Source organism: Blastocystis hominis (assembly GCF_000151665.1).
Source record: "Blastocystis hominis, Singapore isolate B (sub-type 7) whole genome shotgun sequence assembly, scaffold_10".
NCBI lineage: Eukaryota > Bigyra > Opalinata > Blastocystidae > Blastocystis > Blastocystis hominis.
In genome coordinates, this window is record NW_013171817.1 from 309,493 (window position 1) to 334,777 (window position 25,285).

A 25,285-nucleotide genomic window follows, 5' to 3' on the forward strand; every position below is an offset into this window, starting at 1 on the left:
GCAGACGTTAGTGGAGTGTAGTACCGTAGTCTTCCCTTTCCTCTTCGAAATAGTCATCCAAACGGACTGTTGCGTCTGCAGCCGAGTCCACAATGAATACAATCATCATCAACTGCCATCGTGCACCCAACCTCTTTTCTTCTCTGCTTTCCTACTTTTGCACATCCACGCACAGCGCAGCTCGCCTCACCCTCATGAAATGCATCGGAGAAGCAGTCCGTTGTTGGGATGGCGATTACATCTCCGGAAAGAACGACGACATCGTCAACATCGTTCTAAACGGCGTCAAAGACCGCAGTGGTGATGTTCGCGACGTTTCTCGCATCGTTCTCTGCTACCTCTACCTGCGTTCCCTTCCCTCGGCTCCTTCTTCCTCCGAACTCACCGAAATCGAGCGTATTTCTGCCATTCCAAAAATACCCCGCAGTGTCCTCGCTTCTCGACCGCCTCCTCTCCCCCTCCCAGCAAGCCTCGCTCAGCAACGCCGCCCTCGAGCTCATCCGCTCCGATCTCCGCGATTTCCACGCCGTACCTTTCCCCGTTTCCCTTTATCACAGCGTTACCGCGGTTCTCCGAGCCTTCTCTCGCTCTCCGTGCAGTGGCCCGACTTCCCCCACGCCGCCACGCCCAGCCAGCTGCGCTCGCGCTCGCGCTCCCCGTCCCCGTCCCCGCAGCCGAGTCGCGTCCGCGGCGGACTGGCCACGACGCCCATCAAGGCGCCGCGCCGAATCACCGTCTCCCCCGCGGTGTCCCCGATCACCGTGCGACCGATGAACCCGCTGGCCTCGCGGCTCCTGGCGACCACGCAGCCGCTGACGCTGGGGCAGTCGGGAACACAATTGGGAACACAATTGGGAACACAATTAGGAACACAGCTGGGCACAAAGTTGGGCACAAAGTTGGGAACCCAGTCAGGAACACAATTTGGAACACAATTTGGAACACAGTCGGGAACCCAGTCGGGACCACAGTCGTCGATCGTGACGGTGGAGCAGCTGGAGGCGCAGGAGCGGCAGCGCGTGGCGGTGCTGCCGCAGCTGGCGTGGGCGGGGCAGCTGGAGGTGCTGCGCGGAATGAAGGGGAGACTGGAGGGGCGAGGGAAGGCGCGGACGAAGGGGGAAGGGAGCTTGGAGGAGGCGGTGGAGGAGCTGTTCAACGCGCCGGTGCGCGTGGTGGTGGAGAACGTGACGAAAACCGCGGGGTCGGCGGTGCTGCGCGTGACGAGCGCGAGCTTGGAGGTGTTGGGCCTGCTGGTTCGCGTGCTGCTGACCCCGGAGAACGTGGGGAGCGTGGCGGACTGCATGGCGGACTGCGTGAAGCAGCTGGTGAACGGTTCGTTCATGAGCGCCGAGAACGCGAATAGCCGCATGGTGGTGGATTTGGTGAACGATTTGCTTCGCTTGCAGTGCGCGGCGCTCAACGAATCCCTCCTCTTGCTATTTACCCACAGCGTGCAGACCGCCTCCCTCTCCGCCTCCTCCCCCACCTTCCTCCACGCAGCCATGCTTCGCTCGATCACCTCCATCGCCGCTCTCCATCCCGACCTCCTCGCCACAAAACCCGATCTCGGGCGTTTCATCGTCGACGCCTGCTATCAAAGCGTCCTCGCCAATTCCACCGTTTTGCTCCGGCTCGTTCGCGATTTGCTCGCACAGCTCGCGCAGAGCTCCCCGCGGGAAACCGCCAGTGTGCTGCAGGCCCTCTCCCCCAGCAAAAAAACCGTGTTTCTGGAATTCGCGGAGAAATTCAAACTCGATGAAACCTTCGTCGCCGCCTTAAAAGCCGCCAAAAAGCCAAACCGAAACGGAGAAACCGCGGGGAGCAGCCCGGAGCGTTCTCTGGTTTCCACGTTTACTCTGTCAAAACCCGTTCATTTCGAATCCAAGCCGAGGATCCAATCGCGAATTCCCTTCCAGAAGGCCGATTCTGGGAATTCCAAAAATCCGGGGAATTTATCGAATTCCGGGAATTCCAATAATTCGGGGTATTCGGAGCTTTCGACGACGTTTGAAGAGTCGGAAGAGCCTTCTTTATCGCGTCCTGTGTCCGTTCTGCCGCTAGCGAAGGCCTATCTGTCTCCCCAGCTAATGAAAAGGATGGGATCCCACCTGCAGCCAGTAGAGAAGCGAGTGAACGAGCAGTCGGCCAAAGGAGTCGAAAATCAGCCGATCCGAAGTGAGAAGCAGAGAAACACAGAAACACAAATCGATGGGGAGGAGGCGTTGTGTCGATTGCAAACGGGGCAGGGAGGGAAGAGCGAATTGGATTGTATGGTGCAAGCGATTAGCAAGCGGCAGTTTTGTTCACTGCTCTCGTTTAATCAGCTGTGGAATGCGCAATCTCCCTTCCTGGTAAAAAAGGCTTGTTTTTAGTTTTAATTTTAGGTCGCCCATCCTTATTTATTTTCATTTTGGGCAGATCGACTGCCTCAAGATGAGCAGATTGTGTTGATGCAATCAGTTCTGTCTGGACTGGTGGCAATCTCGGTAAAAGACGAAATTGAAATTTCTGAGGAGGTTTTTAGACAGCTTGTAGTGTTTTATAAGCTAATGTTGCATGTTCCTCCGAAGATGATGGTGGATGCAAAGCCACTGAAACGCTTATTGCTAAAAACGATCCGTTCTGAACGAACGGTACATCGAATGGTTGGTTACCATATAATTGTGCCTTTGTTTTTGGTTTCTGACACTGTAGAAATTTATGACCACTTTGCTGAATGAGAAGCGCGTAGAAGACTACCTAAGTCCTCTATCTATTCAAGAGCGGCTCATTCTTTCTCGCGTCCATCTTTGATGATGAAAATCCCTTGAGTTTTGTTTGTTTTCTACATCTTTGACTCACTTTGGGTGTGATTTGGAAAGTGCGAAAGTAGGGAAATAACCGTTTTCTCGTTTTCCCTTTTTCATCAAATCCCTGCGGCTTGAATATAATGAATCCAGAGCAACCGAACAATCTAAATGTGGATATGGATGTAGCTGAAGCCCGTCCTACTGATAATTTAGAGTACCCCTTCGTCTCCCACTCCTGCTCCACCCAAAGCTGCTCCCCAGAGAGGCCATGTACCTCAGTACAAGCTTCTGTTCACAGAACCTAAACAAGTACTTCAGTTCGATTTTATGGATGGATTTCGTGCCGAAGTAGTGAAGGGGGTGACTCCCGCTCTTATGATTACGCATGGGTAACACAAATGAGTTCTGGCTCACTTCCAAGATTGATGCTTGGTTCTAACTACTTTCCTCAGCAAATTGGTAACTCCGTTTATAACTTGTCGATCGACGCTATGAAAAAGACAGTACATTTGAAATTGGTTCTTCTAGCTAGGCTCGTATCAACGCCAGTTTAGACTCGCTCTGGCATATCGGTGGCGTTGTGCACGGCTTCCTTCGACCGGATCTCATGTGCATGCTACAAGTGCAGGTACTCATGATCTCTCTCTGTCTCATCCAGACCTCCCGAAACCCGGCAGAAGACCGCGTCGTCGGCGAATTAGCGTACACAGGCCCTGTATCCATTCTCACGGACTCGCCTACCCATAGGACTACAATGTCAGCACGGATGTGATGATCGGCAGACAAGTTGGCTTCAGCTACAGCCAATACATCACCAAAGACTGGACGATGGGTCTGGAGGCGAAATTCCAAATCCCGGACCGAGACTTGTCGTATGCGGTGAGCGCGAAGTACGACGTGGGTTCGAATCTCATCGGTACTTTTTTTCTTTTTCTTTTTTTTTACGCACAGGAGGAACGCTCTCGAACCAGCGTATATTGGAGACGTACTATATGAAGCGAGCTTCGAATCGAACGAAGCTCGTGTCGATGCTGCGAATGGACTTCGAAAACTGGAGGAGCGAGCTGGAGGTCGGATGCATGTACACATTTAAGTCGGGGAAGATGCATATGACGTTGAACTCGTCTGGAATCCTGCAGTCGTATATTGTATGATTTGGGGGAGTTGTGTGATGCGTAGGAGGAGTATGTGTCGAGATCGCTCATTATGACGCTGGGTGTAATGCATAATATTCCAAGCAAGCAGTCACATATTGGATTCTCTACAAAAATAATATTGGGTATTTAAGGCGTCTTTTACTATTGTTTACGTGTTTGTTGATAACTAATTGGGGGTTTCATTTTTGTAGTTTAATCAGAAAAGTCTGAAACTGAATAGTTTCTGGTTATATATATCTTAGATTAGTGTAGGTTTTGATGCGCAATAAGCTTATTCTAACCTTAGTATAGAAGATTACCCTGAAAGGTATTTGACGTTCGTAGAATATTTTTCTTTTCAAATATGCAAGATAAAGAAGAAATCATCAGAGAAGCAGAAAGAACCCGAGAGCTAATGAGAACAAAGCCTTCGCTCTCAGATGCTGAAGCTGAACGAATTGTAAGCTTTCTTTGCACCTATCCGTCCTTACTTTTGTAGTATAGGGATATTGCCCCTTCCTTTCCCAAATTTACTCCCAAAAGTGATATATTAGACATTATCGTCTCTAATCAAGGAAACATCGAAGCCATAAATCGCGAAGTCCAAAAGTATTGGGAAAATGATGTTCCAGACCAGTGGACCACCGTAATCACTCGTACCGAAAAGGTATTTTTCTTTTTTCTGTTGCTCCCTTCAGAAGCAAATCAATCTCAAAAAAGCAGAAAAAGAGCGTCGACAAAGAAGAATCCAGAATCAAATGGAAGCCGAGGCGCGCCGACGAGCCGCCGCTTCTCGTTCTCAAAACGCCTCCAAGTCGGCTCCCAAGCCTGCTGCCTCGAAAGCCCATCTCGATCCCGTGATGGACCCGATGATTGTCCAGCTGGAGCATTCCTCTCTGCCCACTCTGCCCACTCTGCCCGCTTTACCCACTGCGCAGGAACCTCCCAAACTCTCTTCCGAGCCTGTCGCCGAGCCCTCTTCCAAGCCTGACGAAGCCGCCGCGTCGAAACCCTCCGGTGAGCCGGCCCAACCCTCCGTGAAGCCGGCCGAAGAGGAGCAGCCGGCCGAGTCCCAGCCTTCCCAGACCGTGGAAACTGTGGAAACCGTGGAAACCGTGGAAAAGGAGAAATCTGGCGAGGCGGCAGCGGAGGAGGCGCAGGAATCAAAACCCGATCACTCAGCGTCGACCGCGGAGTCGGCGGAGCCCTCAGCGGCGCCCTCTGCCGAGCCTGCGAAGCCTGCGAAGCCCGTGGAGCCTGTGGAGCCCGCAGAGCCGGCGAAGGCCGCGCAGGCCGCGGAGATGAGCGAGGTGTCGACCGAGGCTTCGGCGCAGGCGGCTGCGGAGCCATCGGTGGAGCAGGCGGAGGCGTCGATGGAGGCGTCGACCGAGGCTTCGGAGGCCTCTGCGCCGGGCGAGAGCGCCGCGGAGAGCAGGGAGGCGAGCTCCGCGCAGGCCGCCCCGGCAGCAGCGGCGGCAGCGGCGTCGGCTCCGCGCGGGAAGCGCGTGGTGCGGAAGATGCAGCGCCGCAAGCCGCTGGAGTTCTCGCTGGGGTCGTTCGCCTCGGCGCCCGACTCGGTCCCGGTGAGCTTCGGCTTCGCCGCCTCGCCCGCGCCGAGCACGCAGTCCGCGCAGCCCGCGCCGAGCGTGCAGCCCATGCCGCAGCCGATGCCGCAGGCGATGGGCCACCCGATGGCGCAGCCGATGCCGCAGCCGATCCCCCAGCCCATCCAGGCCATGGCCCAGCCCATGGGTCAGCCGATTGGTCAGCCGATTGGTCAACCGATGGGTCAACCGATGGGTCAACCGATGGGACAGCCAATGGGTCAACCGATGGGTCAACCGATGGGTCAACCGATCGGGCAGCCGATGCCGCAGGCGATGGCGCAGGCGATGGGCCAGCCGATCGGACCGCAAATGGCGCAGGCGATGGGCCAGCCGATGGCGCAGGCGATGCAGGCGATGCCGCAGGTGATGGCGAACCAGGCAATGCCGAGCCAGGGAGCCAACGGAGGTGCGACTGGCGGCAGGAGATAACGCGTAGAGCAGCACCACGAAGTGGATCCGATGCACGATCTGTCCTACCACGTAGCCACGCGCAGTCGTTGTCATCTCTAGTGCTACTACAGCGTGTATCCCAGCTACCCCCAGAGCATGGTCATCGACTACTTCCCCAACGGAGGTATCCTCGCCCCCATTCCCTCACACCCAGCGCCCGGGATGCACCATGAAGCGCCCTACCTGAACGTGCCGATCCCCGGCCAGGCGATGCCTGCGAACTCGAGCGAGCAGAACTACTCGTCGCTGCAGGGGAAGAGCGGAGCGGAGATGAACAGCGGGGAGAAGGCGCCCGGGATGAACCACGACGTGCCGATGATGTACGGGCACCAGGGCTTGCAGTTCGTGCCGCTGGGCGGGTATGGGAACTACACGTCGAACCAGGGGTACATCTATCGCGGCTATCCGTGCGCTTTGGCAGGGAGGAGTGAGCGGTAGGAACTTGATGGGGCAGATTCAGCCCACCACGTACGAGAACCAGGCGCAGAACCAGGCGCAGAACCAGGCGCAGACGGCGGAGGGGTATGGAGCGGGGATGCAGAACAATCGCGTGATGATGGAGCACGTCGACCAGCCCTCGCGAGGCTTCGCTTATAACTCGTCGATGTGGCTGCCCCAGGGAATGGGATATTAATAATAAATATGATTGGTTGCGGTGTTTGTTGAAGGGAAAGAAGGGGAGCGAGCGAGATTGGAAGGAGCGGAGGGATTGGATGGATGGAGCAGCAGAGCGATTGTTTGCTTGCTTGCTTGCATGCCTGATTGATTGATTCATTGATTCAAACAAACAATCATTGACAATAGCCAAACACACTACAAACTTGACTTCTTTTTTGGAAAAATCGAAGTCACCACCATCTCCCAGTGCGAAAAATTGAACTTCGAGGTCGTGTAGAGCGAGATTCGCAGCTCTTTGCACACGCGCTTCATCACAAAACATCGCGCACACGACTCGTTTCGTAAGATCACACCCACTGAATGAGCTCGCAGAAACATAAAATAGTAAATCGGCTCCCAATCGGCCATCATCATGAGATCCGCGGAGCCCAACATCGCTATCTTCGATTCGATCGTTCGGTTTGAAGTCAGTTCCGCGAGGGAATACTATTTCCCACAAGTTGATTGCGCCTACTCTCGTAGTATTCAACGGGATTCGGTGCTTGCTGCGAACTTCCGTCGATACAACGATATGTGGCTTCTTTCGTTGCGGCACATACAATGAAAAACCCGCTGCTTTGTAAATGTTCAATCGGAACATTCGCAGAAAAATCCAATTCGGCTGGACCTCGTTATAAGCGGAGGACATCGCAAATGCCATCTATGTGGCACAAACACAGCAAATACTACGGCGAACTTCGAACAGAACGTTGCTTTGGCGGGGCTTCGCACGATGACAACCGAAGCCTTCGATTGGATTTCTAACAGCGGAAGTAATTCGTTGACAAATCGAAATGTATCTTCCGAAATACGACTTTCGTCGGCCGTGGTGATAGAAAGTGGCTGTGTAAATGAGAGAATGAACGAACGAATCTACACTCGGACGAAGGTTTGAGTCGTGCATAGCGACTGAGAATGCGAGAAGCCAAAGAACTTGATCGAATTCGGCGCGACGAGGAAAAGAAAGAGTGGATGCATTGATTTTGAAAAGTCGATCGATCGTTTCATCGATGAGTTTTGGATTGTTGTTTAGAATAAGATACTGGGCAGCAAAATCGTATGCAAAGTGGTAATAAGGGAGTGGATGAATTGTGATGGAAGGATCGACTAAACAATTGGGTGTAAAAATAGAGTGAATACAATAGTATTGTGTACCGATGTCTTTTCTTTTGGCTGCGGAGGGTCGAATGGAGAAACTGTTATCGCGACGATTATAACAGAATTTCCTAAAAGAAAAATAGGCTCTCTACGAGCTGAATGATAAATATGAACAACACACAGACTCGTCATAGGCGAAATACCTATATAGATTATTCAAATGGGTGAAATCCATACTTCGATCGGCACCTTTTGTTTCCATTAGTAAATACAATATCACATTCGGGACAAATGAACTTCTTCGTTTTGTTGAGTGCTGCGAGCGTCGAGTTATGACGCTTCATGATTGAATCCTTAGTGTGATACACAAAAACAGATGGAAGAGTCGCGAATGCAAAGTCCTGACCTAATTTGATATCTTTGTATTTATTTAGTAAAAGAAAGCAGGATACATTGATTCTTCGATACGATTGATTTGATTCTGATTCCTAAACCACAGAAAAGTGCTAGAAGGAAAAGTGCTCCAGCCAGTATATTGACTGGTTGTAGGAGCGACTTTCGAGTCATTGCACTCAAAATACAGGTAAACGAAACAAAGCGAAAGACATAAACTGCTATTTTTCTTGTCAAACTGCAGTCAATCATGGCGGAAAACGCTACACAGCAGCCTAAAAAATTGGATGCACCAACAGAGATAACCTGCCTTGAAGCGGAAGAAGATTCGATCACGATCGCTTGGAAACCTGTGAAGCGTACATGAGGGAAAATGTATATAGCATAGACGCCGCTGGATACTTGGTCTTGTGTAAAGATGTGTTAGAGGAGAGTTGGGAGAATTGCGAAAGCGTCAGTAGGTAGAGACATCGTTGCTAAATTTGTAGTTGTTTCAAAAGAGGAGACAACCGCCAAGATCACGCATTTGTGGCCCACTGCGACATTCACGATAAAGGTGATCGCTACTGCCGGAGACAAAGAGCACAGTAAGGTTTCTGGAGCTCAGTCAAGTGCAGCGGATAGTGATGACAGCGAGATTTTCTACTGCGATACAGCCGTAGGTTCCTGTGCTCCGAAGAAACGAAAATGCCTTGGTTTGTGTTAGTTGTGTGAAGTGTGTTTGTTTGATCCATTTTGAGTCTGTCCGGTTTGCTACGCTCACGCTTGTGTGAATAAACACAGAAAAAGATTTCTTATTCTAATTGTGATCCACCTTATGAGGAAAAGCCATTCTCCGCCATAAAACGCGTGTAGGCATCTACCACAGCCTTGCAATTATCCATATGGTTAACACCTAATCGTCTTACACCCAAAACCCGAAAATTACCTTCTTTCTTGAAGCAGTCAGAAACTCTCTGTCGCAAGACTTCCAGCTCCTCGATCTCGATAAATCGGTCCTTGGACATTGCCTCCATGGACTTCAGCCAAGCCTCACGGTTTTCAGGGGCAATATTTCCATCAGCATCTCTGTAAGTAGAAGGGTGAACAAATCCTTCAGACGACATTGTAATAAACACAGTATGGCAGGAGATCTAGAACGGTGAATCCTAGGCGGTGCCCGCGGTTATTCCCACAACCCCGCACCCCTCTCTATTTCCAACAAACAGAACGAAAGCTAAATTATAGAGATCCTTTGATATCGAAAATAAGACGTTCGATACGTTAGCAAGTACGCTGCAACAAACTATCCCTCATCGACAATCTCGCATTCCTACAAAGCAAAGAGCGACGATGGTCGCAAGAATCCACTTCAAACTGATCTGTCGAGGCACTGGACTGCGTCCCTACACTCGATTGCCCTCCTCTCACCGACCATGAACAATGCCGCTCCGTACGTCCAATCAACGCTCTCTCCATTAATCTTCCGCAGAAAATCGATCGACACCGCGTTCTGCTCCCCTTCCTCCAGCCGATATCCCTGCTCCAGCAATGTCACCACATACGCGATCTACATGCCACTCTCCGCGAATCCCTACCTGAAAACATCGCTGCGGCAGCACCTGCTCGTTCGTGTACGGATGCACGCCCCGGAAGCGGTTCTTCACATCCCTAAAAATGAGGGATCCCCCACGACGAAACTCCCATGGGAGGGCGCAGAAGGCGCGGCCGTAGCTCTTGAGCTCCTCGATGGACAGCTGCGCGTCCTCGGAGAGGCGGAACGCCGCGCGGACGAAGTCCACCACGAAGAAATAGAGGGACATTCCCACGAAATCGACGTTCACCGCGGGGATCTGCATCGCCCAGATGGAACATTCTACGCTCGACGCCGCGCCCGAAGCCCACTGGTCCCGCGGGAATCGGTGCAGGGCGAATCTCCGCGGACAATCTGCGTGAGGAGTGCCTCGCAGCGGTCGAACTATCGGTGAGGCGGGCGTTTCGCGGCCACATTGCCGGTTCCCTCGTGCGGGAGCGCGGGGTAGTTGGGCGACTCGTCGAGATAACCGCGGTGATTGCACGGGTTGGGGACGTGGAGGCGATCCTCGCGGGAATCGGCGTCGTCGCGGAAGGCTTCGCGATTGCTGAGGAGGAAGGCTTCGAAGCGCAGCTGCGCCTCCTTCGCGCCGAACGACAGGAACGACCGGCAGAACAGGTCCTGCGCGAAGTCGACCGCGTCGCCGGGGCGTCGTACCGCGAACTGGTACGCGATCTGCGTCGATTCGCCGCCCAGGTCTAACGAGCCGAGCGTCGCGCGACGCGTGTACCGCAGAGAGGGAGTGATCCGACCGTTCTGATCGAGAAACTGGGGAAACTGGGTACCAGGACGTTCACCGTGATCCAGCCGTAGAGAGCCTCCAGCTCGCCGTCGATGGTCTGGAGCATGTCGCGACGCATGTAGAAATGAAGGTCGGAGCGGAGGTATGCGAAGTAGATCGCGTTGTAGATTCGGTTCTGGTCGTGCTTGTTCAGAACACGCATTCCGGCCGTGGCGTAGATGTACACTGGAATGTCCCTGGAGGGTGAGAGACCGTAGCAGAGAACACACATTCCTGACGTTTTGACATGCTTTTCGGCATTTTTCATCAGATTGTAGAGAGGCTGCCAGACTCCACCCAAGTTCGAGGCATAGGAACTAGACGTAGAAAACAACACCCAAAATGCACTTTATGCCCGGAGTACATTCAGCCGAATACACCTCCTTCATTCGCACAATCTCATTGTTTTCGTCTCGGTCCATTTTAAACAGGTAAAAGCGGCTTCCCGTACTAAACACAGTTAACTCCGAACGAGCCACGCACACAACCAACAACCCACCTGCCTGCATCAATCATGCCCAAATAGGGCGAATACCCAGACTTGAATGACGGAGAAGTAACTACGCACATTACGCAAAAAAGCAACATCTACATGCTACTCCAAAAAATAAACACATCATAGTAAGAAAGAGTAACGGCATTTCTCCAAACCTTGCTCCACCTTACTCCGGTGTCAACAAAACAGAATTGTAATTTTATAAGGGATAAAAACAAACAGTCCACTAAAACAACAAGCCTTACAAAATGCCCCAGGTGTGTTCAAACGCATTCAGCAGCTTACTAATCGTCACCGGAGTGCTTAGCTACGCATCAATCATCTCCATCGCCAGTCTACCGGGTAGTTCGACACAGAAATCGTTTCCTCTGCGTAATTCGGAATCGAGTGGCCGTCCGCAAAGCATCCAAAGGAGAAAACGATCGTGTCCGAATGCACCGACGCATCATCCCAATTGCTCAAAACTTGTGCGAACTCAAGTGGATCGACACTTCGACCCGTGATTGACGTTGCAAACCGACGACTGTCCACCGGAATAATCGATGGGACGCTGCCCTGAATCACTTTCATGAGGGTTTCATCGCCATCCGTGTTGCGGACCTTCTCCTTGTGGAGAAGTTGGACTACTGTGAAGAACCGAGCCAGAGCATACCCATTAGACCGGCAAAACGATTATATGTACGGGGAATACGAATGTGCGAGTTGATTTCGATGAGAACGTTTTTGGTTGTATGGACGTACACCTAGAAATGAGTATGGATGTCCTGAGCGCACTTGTAAATGACCTGACTTATTTAGTGGACTATCCAGCAAAGCAAGTAAGCTCTAGGTGGAAATTCGATATTTTGGTACCAACCTGATGGCAAATATCTGGACGAACGTTTACCGGATCGACCTTCATCTTTTTCAGTAACCCAATGTGGTCATCGGAATTGAGCAATGTGAATCCCTACATATTATCGCTGCGCACAGGTTTCTCACTTTCTTGGTTTTTACAGTTTCCAAACAAGCACCCTCCAGAATACAAATAATCTTCATCTTCTTATAGCGCGGAGCTTCCACGATGACAGCATTTCCTCTATCGGACATGACAGACAAAAGGAGCGATCCAGGAAAGAGAAAACATAGGAAAAAGGATCAAGTTTATTTCTATCGATGCTGTCTATTGCAGGTCGTCGATGTGGAGTGATTGGAAAGAGTCTTTTTACACTCTTTCGTGGAATCGCATCCACTCGGAGTGAAGTTACCCAATCTTTTTGCAGTCGTGCTTTTATGAATAGTTTTATGTGATAGATGCTATGTTAGAGACAGTGGTGGATGAACAAATGCGCGATCGCTACACTACGCTAATCTCGGCAACGGGAAACAGTTTTATTGATGGATTTTTAGAAACGTGCTTACAAAGAAGAATTATGAAATCTAGAATGAATAAAAAGGAAGACCGTCTGTTGGTGATTTCGAATGGCTTCAATGGAGATGAAATCGTGAAATACGCCTACGAAAAAGGCTACAAAACGGAATGGGTGTTCCACTCGATGTGTCTCCCCATGGATGCCAAACAAGCCGCTCAAGATGCAGTGTACCACGAAGGGATCACACACGTTTTATTTGTAAGCGTGGATTCGTTCTCTGGAGCGTTGACTCCCCTACGCCAAATCCTTCCCAAAATGCGGAAAATGCGAAAAGATGTGAGTGTGTGTGTCGATAATCGGCATGGCTTTTGTCTTCAGCCCTTGCCTCGGATCGATGAGATCATCGATTTCTCCGTTTCCACTTTTGATGGCTACATGATGAACAGATTCATGACACTTCCATTCTGAACGTAACGCCCTCCTTTGCTTTCATGACAGCCCACAAACCCGCGATTCTTGCCGAGGCCCATCGCCATCCCCATTCTTTCCTAGGTTCCGTGTATAACCGCGGGATGACACTCTCCAACATGAAGGAAAGCGTCCAATCATCTTACTTGCACACACTCGAAAACACCAATTGGCAAACACTTTCTTATCAATTCGAAAGCACCAAGGCCAAACTCGTAAACAAAGCCAAACTTTTTCTTCCACTGATTCCCGCGGGAATCGACCAGGTAGAGATAGAATGAAACTCCTATCGAAGGGATCGTGCAGCACCGCGTTTTTGGTACCACAGGAAGCAGCCCACCTTCGCGAATTGATAGAGAGTTTGCGTGAAATAGGAATTCATGTGGAACATCGATTTGTAACGTCGAGTGTAATGATGGAGGGAAAAGTTGAAAGATAGTTGCCTGCGATTTCCTTTAAGACTGCAGAATTGGTCCGGTTTGAGGATGAAGGGTCGGATTGGGGAATAGGATGTGAGGTAGAGGAAACATTGATGATGTGGTGAATTGTCTGGGAAGCGTGGTCCGGAGAAGGCAGCCCGTGTTCCCAATGGATGCGAAGTTTGTGAAGATGGAGAGAGAATATCGACAGAAGAAGATTTATGGAGATCGGGATATCGAGATGAAGAGTATTGTTTAGTCGAGTCGTATTTATTAATTTATTAAGAATTTGGATTTGGACTTTTGTTGGTTGAAATGAATTGAGTGTGTGGAAATGGAATAGAGGATTTGAATCGAAACAACTCGTAAAATACAGGAATCTTTCAAACAAACACACTACCTCTTTTTAAACCCATATTTCCTTTGTTCATAGAACATATCTGTTTTTGCAGTACCAATGTTCACAATTTTGGGACACCCTACATTTGAAACCTCTTTCTCTTTTCTACCATCTCTCTACAGCATTATACCACACAATTCAAAAGCTTACATCTTTTTGCATAACGGTGCACTCTTTACAATAATACGCGTCCGAAACGCCCTCTCCACCGCAAATGATGCAGCGTCCTTGGAAGGAACCGTAGTTACATTCATCGCATATATGGACCAAAGTACAGGGTCTTACGTAGGTATCGCAAATTACACACTTTCCATCACCTACACGTTGACATGTAGAGTAGACAATTACAATTATTGCAGAGACGACCAATAGCTACCCATCACTAGCCTCCTTCAGCCCTACCTGTGCCTGGAAGTTTTCTGCACATAATCAAATCGGGATGATGCTTTGCCATAACAACTAACACAAAAAATGAGCAAACTCCCAGAAAGTTCCAGAAATAGCTTCGATTTCTGGAACGATTCTTTGCTTCAAACAAACACACAAATCACTATCTGCAAAAATATCCATATCAAACTCGCTATCCTCGTCCTCATCGCTGTTATCCCCCTCTTCATTATCCACATCGATCTGCAATTCATCATCATCATCATCCGCCAAAGGTGAATTGGTCGAGACAGGTTCCGGCCCTCTCTTGGGCGTGATAAACTCCTGCGCTGGTTTGTAATACACCGAAGCCACCGATCCCAGTTCCTCCAACATCATGTACAACAAATCATCATCCATGACCTCTTCATAAATCGGCTTCATACTCGCTCTCGACGACAGCACGACCTTCTTCGCCGTCTTCGGTGCATACGACAGCAACCTCCAATACCTACCCCATCATCATCTCTCATCTCGCTCCCCTACAAATACGCACGATCTCGCAAGTCCACGCTCAGCGTCTCCGCCGTCGCCAGCGTCAGCAGCGTGGTCACGAGCTGCTTCCCCGCATCGGGTCGCTTCACGAAGAGCTTCACAACCGCGGTTAAAAGCTGCAATTGCACGCAGGCTTTCTCGTCGTGGAAGGTTTCCACGAAGAATTCCAGCAGCTCATCCGCGTTCTCGATGACGTCCGCGTGCTCTCCGATGATCCAGACCATGGCTGCGCGTGCCCGCGGTTCATCGATCAATTCCATGGCGCTGCAGACGGGGACGAGCACGGACGTGTATTTGCCCGGGTAGAGCCGGAAGAGGTCGGCAAAGACGAGCACGACCTCCTGGACGATGTAGGAGATCTTGCTCTGGAGGAGGAAGAGCAAAACGTTGACGCAACGGTCGGCGGCGGTCTCGAGTTTGATGGCGCAGCGCGCGATCGCGCGGACGGAGGCGCGGACGAAGGGGACGTCCGCCTGCACGGCGTACTCCTTGAACTCGCCGAGGATGCGCTCGATGTGCCGCGGCGTGGCGAGGCTGATGAGCAGCTCGAGTTTCTCCATTTTGACGTAGTAGGGGTCGTTGTATTTGCAGAAGAAGACTTGGATCGTCGACGCCATGAGGTTCGGCACTTTCTGGATGATCAGACGCAGGTTCCGCAGCGCCACGTAGCGCAGCTCCGCGCACTCGATGCTTGTGAGCGAGACCAGCGCGTGCGCGAGCTTGTTCAGCGTCGCTTTCATGAGCTCTTCGTCGCAATCTTCGATGTTCAGCAGGATCACTTTCACCGCGCTAGATCTCAGCAGAACCGCGGGAATCTACCCCATGATCACCGCAGTGTTCGCGTGCTGGAGGCGCGGAGCCACGCGCTCGATGATACGGCTGGCCTCGGCTTCGTCCTCGGGGATGTACCGCGAAATCGCTTCGAGAATCGCGATTTGGCCCCACTCCGAACACTCCTCCAGACACACCAGCAGACGGTTCAGGAGCTTGCCGTTCACGCGTACAGTGTCCGTGCCCAGCGTCTCTGCGATGTCTTGAAGGGCGAAGAGCGAGTTCGACACCACGAACGGACTCGAGTCGCCGATCATTTTGCGAAGACGGAGGATGAAGCCCTCCTCCTCGCAGCGCTCCGGAGCCATGTCGTAGAGCTTCGCTACGCACACGGCGGCCGTCTTGCGAACGTAGGGATCGACATCATCGAGACATCGATCGAGCAGAGGAACTAGGTATTCGATGACCGACTGGACACGAAGACACGCCATCGTGCGAAGCGCCAGCGAACGAATCAGCGGGTTCTTGTCCTCACAGTCCTGAACAAACGTATTCACGGAAAGGAGCGTCAGTTCCGGATTTTCTTTTGCGTATTTTAATAGATATCTAGAAGATGAGGAAGGCGCTTGAAGAAACACGTACAAGTAAACCAACTTCTTCAATTCTAAGGTCTCGTTGTGAATGCAACTAATCACATCGGGGAACAAGGAGGACACATCCGTACCGATTGTCATGGCTGCGATCACGCATTTCATCGTTTTTCCGACTTGTCGCTTATCCAGCCCATGCAACTGAATTCTCCAGTCATTGATATCACCTCTCTTGGTCGTATTGAAATACCTCACATCGTTTCCTCGGATTTTGCGCATAATCTTCTTATAAACCTGCTTCGTAGCGTAATAGCCACGTTTAGCAGCATTTTCGATCTTTCGGTCGAGTTCGGCAGCTTTCATCAGAATAACAGTACAAAAATAGGGAACGATTTTCACTTTTTTCTCCAGAAATGCCTTTTGAAGTCTTCGTGTTTGAACAACTTTCTGGAGCTGGCACGATCAATCGGTTGAATCAGTGCTTCTATGCTCTTATGGTTTGCCAATCCTCCAATGCTCTATTTTTTTATCTAATATACTTGGCAATCCTTTTCTTCCTTGTCGATTCCTCTAATAATAATACATCCTATATTCAAAAATCCTTTTAAACTTTTATTTCTTCGTGTAGTATTTTGGCGGGTTTCTTGTTCACCCTCTCAATTTATACAAAATTATATATTTAATAGTACTTAGAAACAGTGGATGGGACGAATAGATCGAATCGAGACTGAAGATTTCAAGTCCTATCGCGGCCGTCACGTTATCGGCCCCTTCAAACAGTTCACATGCATTATTGGTCCCAATGGGGCGGGTATACTTTTAGTTGTGGAGAGTCACCGAATAGGAAAATCAAATTTAATGGACGCGATCAGCTTTGTTTTGGCCATTCCCATAAAGAACTTGCGTAGTACGAATCTAAGAGAACTAGTGTTTCGGAATGAGAGTCAGCATTTTGTGGCGCGCACCTGCTCCGTCTCCATGTTTTATATGACCGATGAGTCCGATCAGAATGTGGAACCTGGGCAAGAGATCGAATTCTATCGTCAGGTGAAAGAGAATGGGCAGTCCCAATTCAAGATCAACGGAAAGGCCTACAGATATGAAGATTACCTGTCCAAATTAGCTGATTGTAACATCCTTGTAAAGTGCCGCAATTTTGTGGTGTACCAGGGCGATGTGCAAAACATTGCTGCCCGCTCTCCCGAGGACCTCGCTCGTTTGTTCGAGGACCTCTCCGGGAGCGCCGACATGAAGCAGCAGTACGACGAGCTGCGCGCCGAACGCGACCGTCTGCGCAACATCATGGACATGAACCTGAAGAAGAAGTACACGATGATCTCGGAGAAGAAGCTAGTCCAGGAGCAGAAGCGCGAGGCCGACGAGTTCCAGGAGAAGCAAATGACGCTGCGCGACCTGCGCGTGGAGTACTTTTTGTGGCAGCTGCAGTACCTCCAATCGAATTTGGAGGCGCAGCAAGCGCGCGAGGCGCAGCTGGATCGCGAGCGCGAGCTCTGCGAGCGGAACGAGGAGGTTGGACGCGAGGGGATCGATGGATTGGTTGTAGAAAGCGCGGGAGACGAAGGACTCGAGCCAACGCAGCATGGCGCAGCTGCGCGAGGAGCTGAAGAGCGAGGAGGCGAAGCAGCAGCGGATCAACGAAGCGATCCGCCAGAAGCAGCCGGAGAGCGTGAAGCTGAGCGACCGGATTCGTCGCAACGAGTGCTCGTTCGCCCCTCTCTTGAAGCCTAGAGCGCGGATTCGGCAGTGCGACGCGGCCATCGCGCGGCTGCGCAGCGAGCAATCGACGCTAGAGGCGGAGGACCGCGCTCTGGAGGAGGATCTGCACCGCATGAACGTGACGCTGGAGGCGCTGGCGGAAGCCGTTCCGAAGACGCAGGCGGGCGTGGCGATGTCGGAGGCGCAGAAGGCGCGGTACGCGGAGCTGAAGGAGGAGTTCGACCGACAGGCGGGCTTCCTGGTGCAGGCGAACGAGGCGAAGCGGCGCGAGCGCGCGACGGTGCAGACGCAGATCAAGCAGAAGCGCGAGCAGATGGAGAGCCATCGGCAGGAGCTGGAGAACACGCGTGTAGGCGATTTTACGGAGAGAGAGAGAGTGAATAACGGGTAGAAAGTGGTGCAGGAGCTGCGCGGCCAGGAGCAGCGACTGCAGAGCAGCGCGAAGGACGCGGAGAAGATGGCGGCGGCGCTAGCGGCGCGGAGCGAGGAGATCCGATCGGACTTCGCGTCGCTGAGCGAGCAGCTGCACGAAGTGGGCGCGAGGGAGCGAGGCGAGGCGTAGAAACGCGGGGAGATGGAGCGGCTGCAGGCGGAGCTGCGCGGCGCGGCGGAGAGCCGGGAGAGCTCGAGGCGCGACGTGCAGCGCCGCGAGTGCGTGGAGCGACTGAAAGAGCTGTACCCCGACGTGCGCGGACTGCTGCTGGACATCTGCGTGCCCTCGCTGCAGAAGTACGGAGAGAGAAAGCGCGAGGGCTGAGCGGTAGGTACAACGTGGCCGTCAACGTCGCGCTGGGGAAGCATCTCGACGCCGTCGTGGTCAACACCAAGCAAGTCGCCGTGGAGTGCGTGCAGTGGGTTCCCCGGTTTCCCCGTTCCGTAGATACCTGAAGGAGCAGCACATGCCGCCGCTGGACTTCTACCCGCTGGACTCGCTGCGCCCCAAAGACATCCGCGTGGAGATCCGGTCGGAGCTGAAGCGGTCCGGGTGCAAGCTCTTCTACGACCTGCTCAAGTTCGACGCGGACGTGGAGGTGGCGGTGCGCTACGCGATCGGGAACGCGATCTGCGCGAGCTCGCTGGCGACGGCGCGGCGACTGGCGTACGAGACGCGGATCGGGGAGAAGATCGTGACGCTGGAGGGCGAGGAGATCAGCAAGAGCGGAGCGATGACGGGAGGCTGGGGCTGGAGCGCGGCGAAGCGCGGCGATCGGTTCACGGAGAGGGAGCTGGCCGCGAAGACGGAGCGGCTGGGCGTTCTGGAGAAGGAATGCGCGGAGATGGAGAGGCGCGTGCAGCGCGTGGCCGCGACGTCCGACGCCGTGCGGCAGGTGGAGATCGACCGCGACCGCTACGCGAGCAAGCAGCGGTGAGCGCAGAGAGCGGGGCTGATCGCGTAGAGTGCTGGCGTCGGAGCTGGAGGCCGTGCGATCCAAGCTGCAGGGCTACGCTGCGCGCATCGCCACGCTGGAGACCGACCTCGCGCAGGCGCAGCAAGCCCTGCAAGCCCTGCAGCGCGACGAGGACGGACTGGTCTCCGCGCTCTCCGCGCTGCTGCAGAAGCTCACCGTCGCGGAGAAGCGCGTCTATGGGTCCCTGCTGGACGAGCTGGGCGTGGAGAGCCTGCAGCAGCTGGAGACGGAGATGGTGGGCAAGCTGCGCGAGAACGAGGCCATGCAGGCGGAGTGCCGCACGCACATCGCGCTGCTGCAGACCAAGAAGAAGTACGGCCGCGAGCGGCTGCAGAGCGCGCAGCGCGAGCTGGCGGAGCAGGCGGCGGCGCGGAGCAAAGCGAGTCGGCGGCTGGAGGAGCTGCGCGGGCGCGCGGAGAGCGAGGACGCGGGGCTGCGCGCGCTGGACGAGGAACTGGAGGCCGCGCAGGTGGCGATCGTGAAGGTGCAGCGACGCATCCGGGAGGAGGAGGGACGCATCGGCGTGGTGGACGCGCGCATCCGCGAGGTGGACACTGCTGCCAAACCGGTCACACGTAGAAACGAAGCCAGGCGAAGAAGCTGGACGACGCGGCGTCGAGCGTGCGATCGGCGATCACCATCCTGCAGACCAAGCGGAACGCGATTCTCCGCTCCGCCGCGATGGAACAGATCGAGATTCCGCTGCTGCCGGGGAGAGAGAGCGAGGCAGGAGCCACGGAGGAGAGCGAGGGAGCCACAGGAGCCACGGGAGCCACAGAAGCCACGGGAGCGATGGAGGTGGAGTCTGAATTCGCGGAGACGAGCACGGGGTTTTCCCAGCAGTACACGCAGCGATTGGAGATGGCGATCGACGAGGACGACGCGATGATGCGGCGCATCGACTTCTCGAAGTGCAGCAAGCCGACGGAGGTAGGGACGGCGCGAAGCCTCGACGCTAGCTCTCCGAGCTGGACTACGCGCGCGTGGACGAGGAGTTCCGCGGGCGGATCGGGCAGATCGCGTCGGAGCTGGACCGCATGCAGCCCAACCTGCTCGCCGAGAAGAAGTTCCTCGACCTCTCGGAGCGCGTCTCCGCGATGAACGCCAGCCGCAAGAAGCTCGTCGCCGCCTTCCACGACGCCAACCAGGCCTTCCTCGCCTGCAGCGACACGCGCAAATCGCGGTTTTTGGAGGCTTTTCAGCTGGTGGAGGCCGCCATCGACGCCACCTACAAGGACCTCACGCGCAGCGTGCAGTTCGCCACCGGCGGGCAGGCCGTGCTCACGCTGACCAACCCCGACGTGGGTTTCATGCGGGCGTTTCACGGGTAGGAACCGTATCTGGGCGGGGTGAAATACACGGTCAGTCCCGTGGGGAAGCAGTTCCGCGACATCCACCAGCTGTCCGGGGGCGAGAAGACGATCGCGACGCTGGCGCTGCTGTTTGCGCTGCATCGGTTTAGAAGGGCGCCGTTTTTGGTGCTGGACGAAGTCGATGATGCGCTCGACAATGCCAATGTCCAGAGGGTCGCCAAGTATATCGAGGAGAACGCCAGGCACACGCAGTGCATCGTGATTTCCCACAAGGATATGCTGTTTGAACGCTCCGATGCCCTCGTCGGAGTGTATCGCGATTGGAGGGAGGACTCCTCCGCCGTCCTCACGCTCGATCTGGGCAAGTACGACGCGGCGGAAGAGGCGTAGCGGCTCGCTGCTGCTTGTTTTTGTGCTCTTTGTGATGAGAAGTTGCTTGTTTGTTTGGAAAGCCAAAATCGGCGAATTCCCGCGGGAGCGTGGGTTCAGCGGAAAGTGCATCCCTGTCCGACTTCTAGTTTTTTCTTTGTATCTGTGAGCGAGATGTCAGCGGAAAAGTAGGGGGTGGTTGGGACGGAGCTGCTCTCACGTTTGGTCTAGTCACGAAACAAATCGTCTGATTGAGGGAACTGAACAAAATATCAAGACTTCGGGGTTAATTGGAGGCGAGATCGAGATTACGAAAAACGCGCCATGGTTAAGCGAGCGTCTGGAGCTTTTCAACCAGTATTTTGAGGAGTACAAGAAGTCCCTTGCCGGTAGCTGTTCCTCCCTGTCTGCTCATGCTTCTAGAGAAGCCGCGTGTGGACATTACCATCACCTTGCCCGATGGTGCTGTCAAGACCGGAAAGTCGTGGGAGACGACTCCTCTCATGATTGCTGAGGGTATCTCGAAGGGTTTAGCGCAGCATGTGGTTTCCGCAAGAGTAGGTGAATCTGCGCTGCTGCTGAAACGCAGGTGCTGTACGAGGACGCCTCCATCTGCTCTTCGTGCGTGAACACCGAGGAGCCGGAGGAGCGGGAGTCGTGCGATGAGGAGGAAGGCGAGCTGTGGGATCTGACGCGCCCTCTGGAGGGCAACTGCAAGCTGTGGCTGCTGAAGTTCGAGGACAAGGGCGGAAAGGCGGTAGGGCGCGCGTGGGGGGTGGGACGTAGACGTTCTGGCACAGCAGCGCGCACATCCTGGGCGAGGCGATGGAGAACCTGTACGGCGTGGACCTGTGCATCGGCCCCGCGCTGACGGACGGGTTCTACTACGACGCGTACTTCGGGAAGATGACGGTGAGCGAGGCGGAGTGCAAGGACATCGAGGCGGAGGCGAACCGGATCATCAAGGAGAAGCAGCGGTTCGACCGGTGCGAGCTGACGAAGGCGCAGGCGCTGGAGCTGTTCAAGCACAACCCGTTCAAGACGAGCATCATTCGGAGCAAGGTCCCCGACGGCGCGACGACGACGGTGTACCGGTGCGGGTCGCTGATTGATCTGTGCATGGGCCCGCATCTGCCGTCGACGGCGCTGGTGAAGGGCTTCGCCGTGGTGAAGAACTCGGCGTGCTACTGGCTGGGCGACGCGGAGAACGACACGCTGCAGCGCGTGTACGGCATCTCGTTCCCCGACGCGAAGGAGCTGAAGGAGTGGAAGAAGTTCCAGGAGGAGGCGAAGAAGAACGACCACCGCCGTCTCGGCGAGCAGCAGGACTTGTTCTTCTTCCACGAGCTGAGTCCCGGTAGCTGCTTCTTCCTGCCGAAGGGCGCGTACATCTACAACAAGCTCATCGAGTTCATCCGGCACGAGTACCACGAGCGTGGCTACACGGAGGTGGTCTCGCCGAACGTGTACAACCTGGAGCTCTGGAACATCAGCGGCCACGCCTCGCACTACCGCGACTCCATGTTCCTGTTCAACTGCGACGACACCGAGTACGGGCTCAAGCCGATGAACTGCCCGGGCCACTGCCTCATGTTCAAGCACGCCATGCACTCCTACCGCGAGCTCCCCATCCGCTTCGCCGACTTCGGCGTGCTGCACCGCAACGAGCTCTCCGGCGCGCTCAACGGACTCACGCGCGTGCGCCGCTTCCAGCAGGACGACGCCCACATCTTCTGCAGACCGGACCAGATCAAGCAGGAGGTCAGCGGCGTGCTGGACTTCATGCGACACGTGTACGGCATCTTCGGCATGAGCTTCAACCTGGAGCTCTCGACGCGCCCCAAGAAGGCCATGGGCGATCTGGCGCTGTGGCAGCAGGCCGAGGCCTCCCTCACCGAGTCGCTGAACGAGTTCATCGGCGAGGGCAACTGGAAGGTGAACCCCGGCGACGGCGCGTTCTACGGACCCAAGATCGACATCAAGGTGATGGACGCGCTGCACCGCGTGCACCAGACCGCCACCATCCAGCTGGACTTCCAGCTGCCCATCCGGTTCGAGCTGGAGTACAAGAAGGCGGACGGCTCGATGGAGCGCCCGGTGATGGTGCACCGCGCCATTCTGGGATCCGTGGAGCGATCCTTCGCCATCCTCCTCGAGCACTTCAAGGGAAAGTGGCCCTTCTGGCTGTCCCCGCGCCAGGCCATCGTCATCCCCGTCAACGCTACCTGCATGGAGTATGCCCAGAAGGTGCGACAGAGACTCTGGGACAACTACTTCCAAGCCGAGGTCGATGACACCGGACGCACGCTCAACAAGATGGTGAGAGAGGCACAGCTCGCTCAGTTTAACTATATTCTCGTGGTGGGAAACAAGGAGGCCGAGACCGACACCGTCACCATTCGAAGTCGTAGCAATGAAATCATTGGCACGAAGACGGTTGACGAGTGCATTGCTATGTTCAAGGAGATGGAGAAGAACTATCAGTAAGCTGTTTACTTGTTTGTTCAACTAATCGTGAAGTGTTTATGTGTGTACTGTGTGGGTGGGTGTTAAGGGGAGCAAGGATTGGATAGAGATACAGAAAGAAGGAGCAAAAACACACGTTCTAAGGGGTTCGTGTTTCGAAGTGTGTTGGCCGTATTCCTCAGGTTTACTACACCCAACGCAAAGACATAGGTGTATTTCTCCCAAATACCCGACGATCAATCGGATTCACCATGCCATTGAATAGATCATTTGGAAGGCTCTATTTGAGGAGAATCCAGAATTGGCCGCTTTTCGTAAAAATACCATATTCGAAAGTATGGGAATGCCACATATATATCCATAATTGTCCCTATTAATTCTGATGGTTTTCGTTCATTATTTTCATTTTCTTACTTTTTGAGTTAATGACAGGAGTTCTTACCCTTTCATTGCTTCTGGGTAAACGATTGTAATCCACCATGATTCATAGCAACCGTTTTAGGTGCTTGCTCACCAAACCAACAAGAAATGACTTTGCATCGCGTTCACAAGACCGATAGCTACTATGAAACTATTAACATTTGGGAAGGAGAGGCCGATACTGGGAAGTATGTGACCACAGTTAATGGTTTGAATATGGCTGGAACGACTCGAGACTACCCCATTTGCGTTAATAATGCCGTACACACCTTGGCCCTCTCGGAGTACAATAACAATGGATGGACCCAGGGTTCGTACATGGATATCAAGATGGGAGACGTTGTCATCGGTCGTGTTACTCTTGACAGCAACTCGATGCGCGAGGTCAAAGTGTACCGTAATCATCTTTGTTCGAATTTTACCTGCTAGCTCACCTCGAGCATACGACCACCTCTGCTTGGAGCTATTCTGACACTTCTTCCGACAATTGGTACAGTCCCGATGGAACCGTGTCCTGGGAAAGTGCTGTTCCCGGCGCGTTCACCGAGATCGGCGCGACTGTCACTTCTCGTTTCTACCGTGCGGACGTGACCATGCCGAGCGATGTGACCCAGTTCGGAGCCTACGAAGTGGGTATTCGCACTGGCTACGGCTACGTTCTCTACGTGAACGGCGAGCAAGTGCTGACCGTGAGCGCGGAGGAGGCGACCGCGGACACGACGACCTACCACCGCATTTCCTTCCCGATCGACACGCTGCCCAGCTCCGGCAAGGTGACCATCGCCGTGGAGGTGATTTTCCCTGCGGAGCACGAAGCCCTCACCGATGACTTCGCGGGCTTCGCCCTGCTGGTGCTCAAGTCGTCGGTCCGCAACTTCGAGGGCGTGGCGAACTCGGACCACCCCGCCGATCTGTCGGGCGAGGGAATGGCGAACGCGTTCGACGGCGAGCGTCGTACGAAGTGGACCGCCATGTCGCTGCCCGCCTATGTGGAGCTGGCGTACCCGAACCAGCGTCGCGATTTCATCAATGCGTATTCGATTACCACCTCGGGAGGCATCGAGGCGCGCCGTCCGCACAAGTGGACGCTCAGCGGATCGAACGACAACACGCAGTGGGACGTGCTGGACCAGCGCGAGGGCGTCGTGTTCACCCACATGTACCAGACGCTGCGCTTCTCTCTGCCCCACAATCACGTGGCGTACAATCAGTACCGCTTCGCGTTCGACGGCTCGTCCTCGGAGGCGTTGGAGGTCGGTCTGATCCAGCTCCATCTCGATGACGTGGAGTACGCCGCCACCCCCGTGCTGTCCTACCCTGCCGAGACGGTCGAGCTCTTCGTGGGCCAGACCAACGTGTACATCGCCCCCACCGCTGGAGGTTTCACTTCGTTCGCCACCACCTCGACGCTGCCCACCGGTCTGACCCTCTCGGCCACTTCCGGAGCGATTTACGGCTCTCCGGAGAGTGTTGCGGAGTCGACGACCATCTCCATCACGGCCACGCACGTCACGACGGGCGAGACCTCCTACTCGGCGTCCTTCACGCTCTCCGTGGTAGCCTGCACCGGCACGAAGCGTCGCGTGCGCGTCATGAAGTACGACTACTGGCAGGGATCCGCCGATCGCTGGGTGCTGAAGAAGGGCGAGGTCGTGATCGATGCGCACAAC

At 54.1% G+C, this 25,285-nt stretch overlaps 12 protein-coding genes; 6 read left to right on the plus strand and 6 right to left on the minus strand.

The window, feature by feature from the left end:
* Window positions 1–2,219: 2,219 nt before the first annotated feature.
* On the plus strand, window positions 2,220–2,810 carry GSBLH_T00001297001 (uncharacterized protein). XM_013039679.1 has 3 exons: window positions 2,220–2,351; window positions 2,385–2,663; window positions 2,695–2,810. Exons 1-3 carry the CDS (start codon window positions 2,271–2,273, stop codon window positions 2,791–2,793), a joined length of 459 nt encoding a protein of 152 aa, XP_012895133.1. The 5' UTR covers window positions 2,220–2,270; the 3' UTR covers window positions 2,794–2,810.
* Window positions 2,811–2,929: 119 nt separating this feature from the next.
* GSBLH_T00001298001 (uncharacterized protein) lies at window positions 2,930–3,671 on the plus strand (the record flags this gene model as incomplete). XM_013039680.1 has 3 exons in its annotated part: window positions 2,930–2,971; window positions 3,003–3,417; window positions 3,448–3,671. The coding sequence occupies 2 exons, from the start codon at window positions 2,930–2,932 to the stop codon at window positions 3,180–3,182; spliced, it is 222 nt and encodes a 73-aa protein (XP_012895134.1). The 3' UTR covers window positions 3,183–3,417; window positions 3,448–3,671.
* Window positions 3,672–3,826: 155 nt separating this feature from the next.
* GSBLH_T00001299001 (uncharacterized protein) lies at window positions 3,827–4,095 on the plus strand (the record flags this gene model as incomplete). XM_013039681.1 has 2 exons in its annotated part: window positions 3,827–3,937; window positions 3,969–4,095. The coding sequence occupies 2 exons, from the start codon at window positions 3,827–3,829 to the stop codon at window positions 4,074–4,076; spliced, it is 219 nt and encodes a 72-aa protein (XP_012895135.1). The 3' UTR covers window positions 4,077–4,095.
* A 699-nt stretch (window positions 4,096–4,794) lies between these two features.
* Window positions 4,795–6,634, plus strand: GSBLH_T00001300001 (uncharacterized protein; the record flags this gene model as incomplete). XM_013039682.1 has 1 exon in its annotated part: window positions 4,795–6,634. The coding sequence occupies one exon, from the start codon at window positions 4,795–4,797 to the stop codon at window positions 5,959–5,961; it is 1,167 nt and encodes a 388-aa protein (XP_012895136.1). The 3' UTR covers window positions 5,962–6,634.
* Window positions 6,635–8,914: 2,280 nt separating this feature from the next.
* GSBLH_T00001301001 (uncharacterized protein) lies at window positions 8,915–9,236 on the minus strand (the record flags this gene model as incomplete). XM_013039683.1 has 2 exons in its annotated part: window positions 8,915–9,025; window positions 9,059–9,236. 2 exons carry the CDS (start codon window positions 9,234–9,236, stop codon window positions 8,946–8,948), a joined length of 258 nt encoding a protein of 85 aa, XP_012895137.1. The 3' UTR covers window positions 8,915–8,945.
* Window positions 9,237–9,415: 179 nt separating this feature from the next.
* On the minus strand, window positions 9,416–9,968 carry GSBLH_T00007007001 (uncharacterized protein; the record flags this gene model as incomplete). The annotated part of the gene is given in 4 exon segments (XM_013039684.1): window positions 9,416–9,442; window positions 9,447–9,502; window positions 9,541–9,679; window positions 9,708–9,968. Coding segments are annotated over 4 exon segments (483 nt in total).
* Window positions 9,969–10,087: 119 nt separating this feature from the next.
* On the minus strand, window positions 10,088–11,101 carry GSBLH_T00007008001 (uncharacterized protein; the record flags this gene model as incomplete). Its single annotated transcript, XM_013039685.1, is given in 5 exon segments — window positions 10,088–10,480; window positions 10,489–10,801; window positions 10,833–10,934; window positions 10,984–11,044; window positions 11,077–11,101. Coding segments are annotated over 5 exon segments (894 nt in total).
* Window positions 11,102–11,205: 104 nt separating this feature from the next.
* Window positions 11,206–11,881, minus strand: GSBLH_T00001302001 (uncharacterized protein; the record flags this gene model as incomplete). XM_013039686.1 has 5 exons in its annotated part: window positions 11,206–11,287; window positions 11,320–11,603; window positions 11,633–11,723; window positions 11,755–11,805; window positions 11,837–11,881. The coding sequence occupies 5 exons, from the start codon at window positions 11,879–11,881 to the stop codon at window positions 11,222–11,224; spliced, it is 537 nt and encodes a 178-aa protein (XP_012895140.1). The 3' UTR covers window positions 11,206–11,221.
* A 1,734-nt stretch (window positions 11,882–13,615) lies between these two features.
* GSBLH_T00001303001 (uncharacterized protein) lies at window positions 13,616–14,073 on the minus strand (the record flags this gene model as incomplete). The annotated part of the gene is made up of 4 exons (XM_013039687.1): window positions 13,616–13,711; window positions 13,770–13,936; window positions 13,968–13,991; window positions 14,022–14,073. 4 exons carry the CDS (start codon window positions 14,071–14,073, stop codon window positions 13,616–13,618), a joined length of 339 nt encoding a protein of 112 aa, XP_012895141.1.
* Window positions 14,074–14,078: 5 nt separating this feature from the next.
* GSBLH_T00001304001 (uncharacterized protein) lies at window positions 14,079–16,264 on the minus strand (the record flags this gene model as incomplete). Its single annotated transcript, XM_013039688.1, has 4 exons — window positions 14,079–14,496; window positions 14,532–15,329; window positions 15,360–15,917; window positions 15,954–16,264. 4 exons carry the CDS (start codon window positions 16,262–16,264, stop codon window positions 14,079–14,081), a joined length of 2,085 nt encoding a protein of 694 aa, XP_012895142.1.
* A 339-nt stretch (window positions 16,265–16,603) lies between these two features.
* Window positions 16,604–20,750, plus strand: GSBLH_T00001305001 (uncharacterized protein; the record flags this gene model as incomplete). Its single annotated transcript, XM_013039689.1, has 10 exons — window positions 16,604–17,431; window positions 17,466–17,987; window positions 18,030–18,170; window positions 18,201–18,367; window positions 18,403–18,489; window positions 18,519–19,004; window positions 19,036–19,594; window positions 19,627–19,977; window positions 20,007–20,348; window positions 20,379–20,750. 10 exons carry the CDS (start codon window positions 16,604–16,606, stop codon window positions 20,748–20,750), a joined length of 3,855 nt encoding a protein of 1,284 aa, XP_012895143.1.
* A 34-nt stretch (window positions 20,751–20,784) lies between these two features.
* Window positions 20,785–23,222, plus strand: GSBLH_T00001306001 (uncharacterized protein; the record flags this gene model as incomplete). XM_013039690.1 has 5 exons in its annotated part: window positions 20,785–20,877; window positions 20,911–21,118; window positions 21,153–21,286; window positions 21,319–21,486; window positions 21,516–23,222. 5 exons carry the CDS (start codon window positions 20,785–20,787, stop codon window positions 23,214–23,216), a joined length of 2,304 nt encoding a protein of 767 aa, XP_012895144.1. The 3' UTR covers window positions 23,217–23,222.
* Between the last annotated feature and the right edge of the window lie 2,063 nt (window positions 23,223–25,285).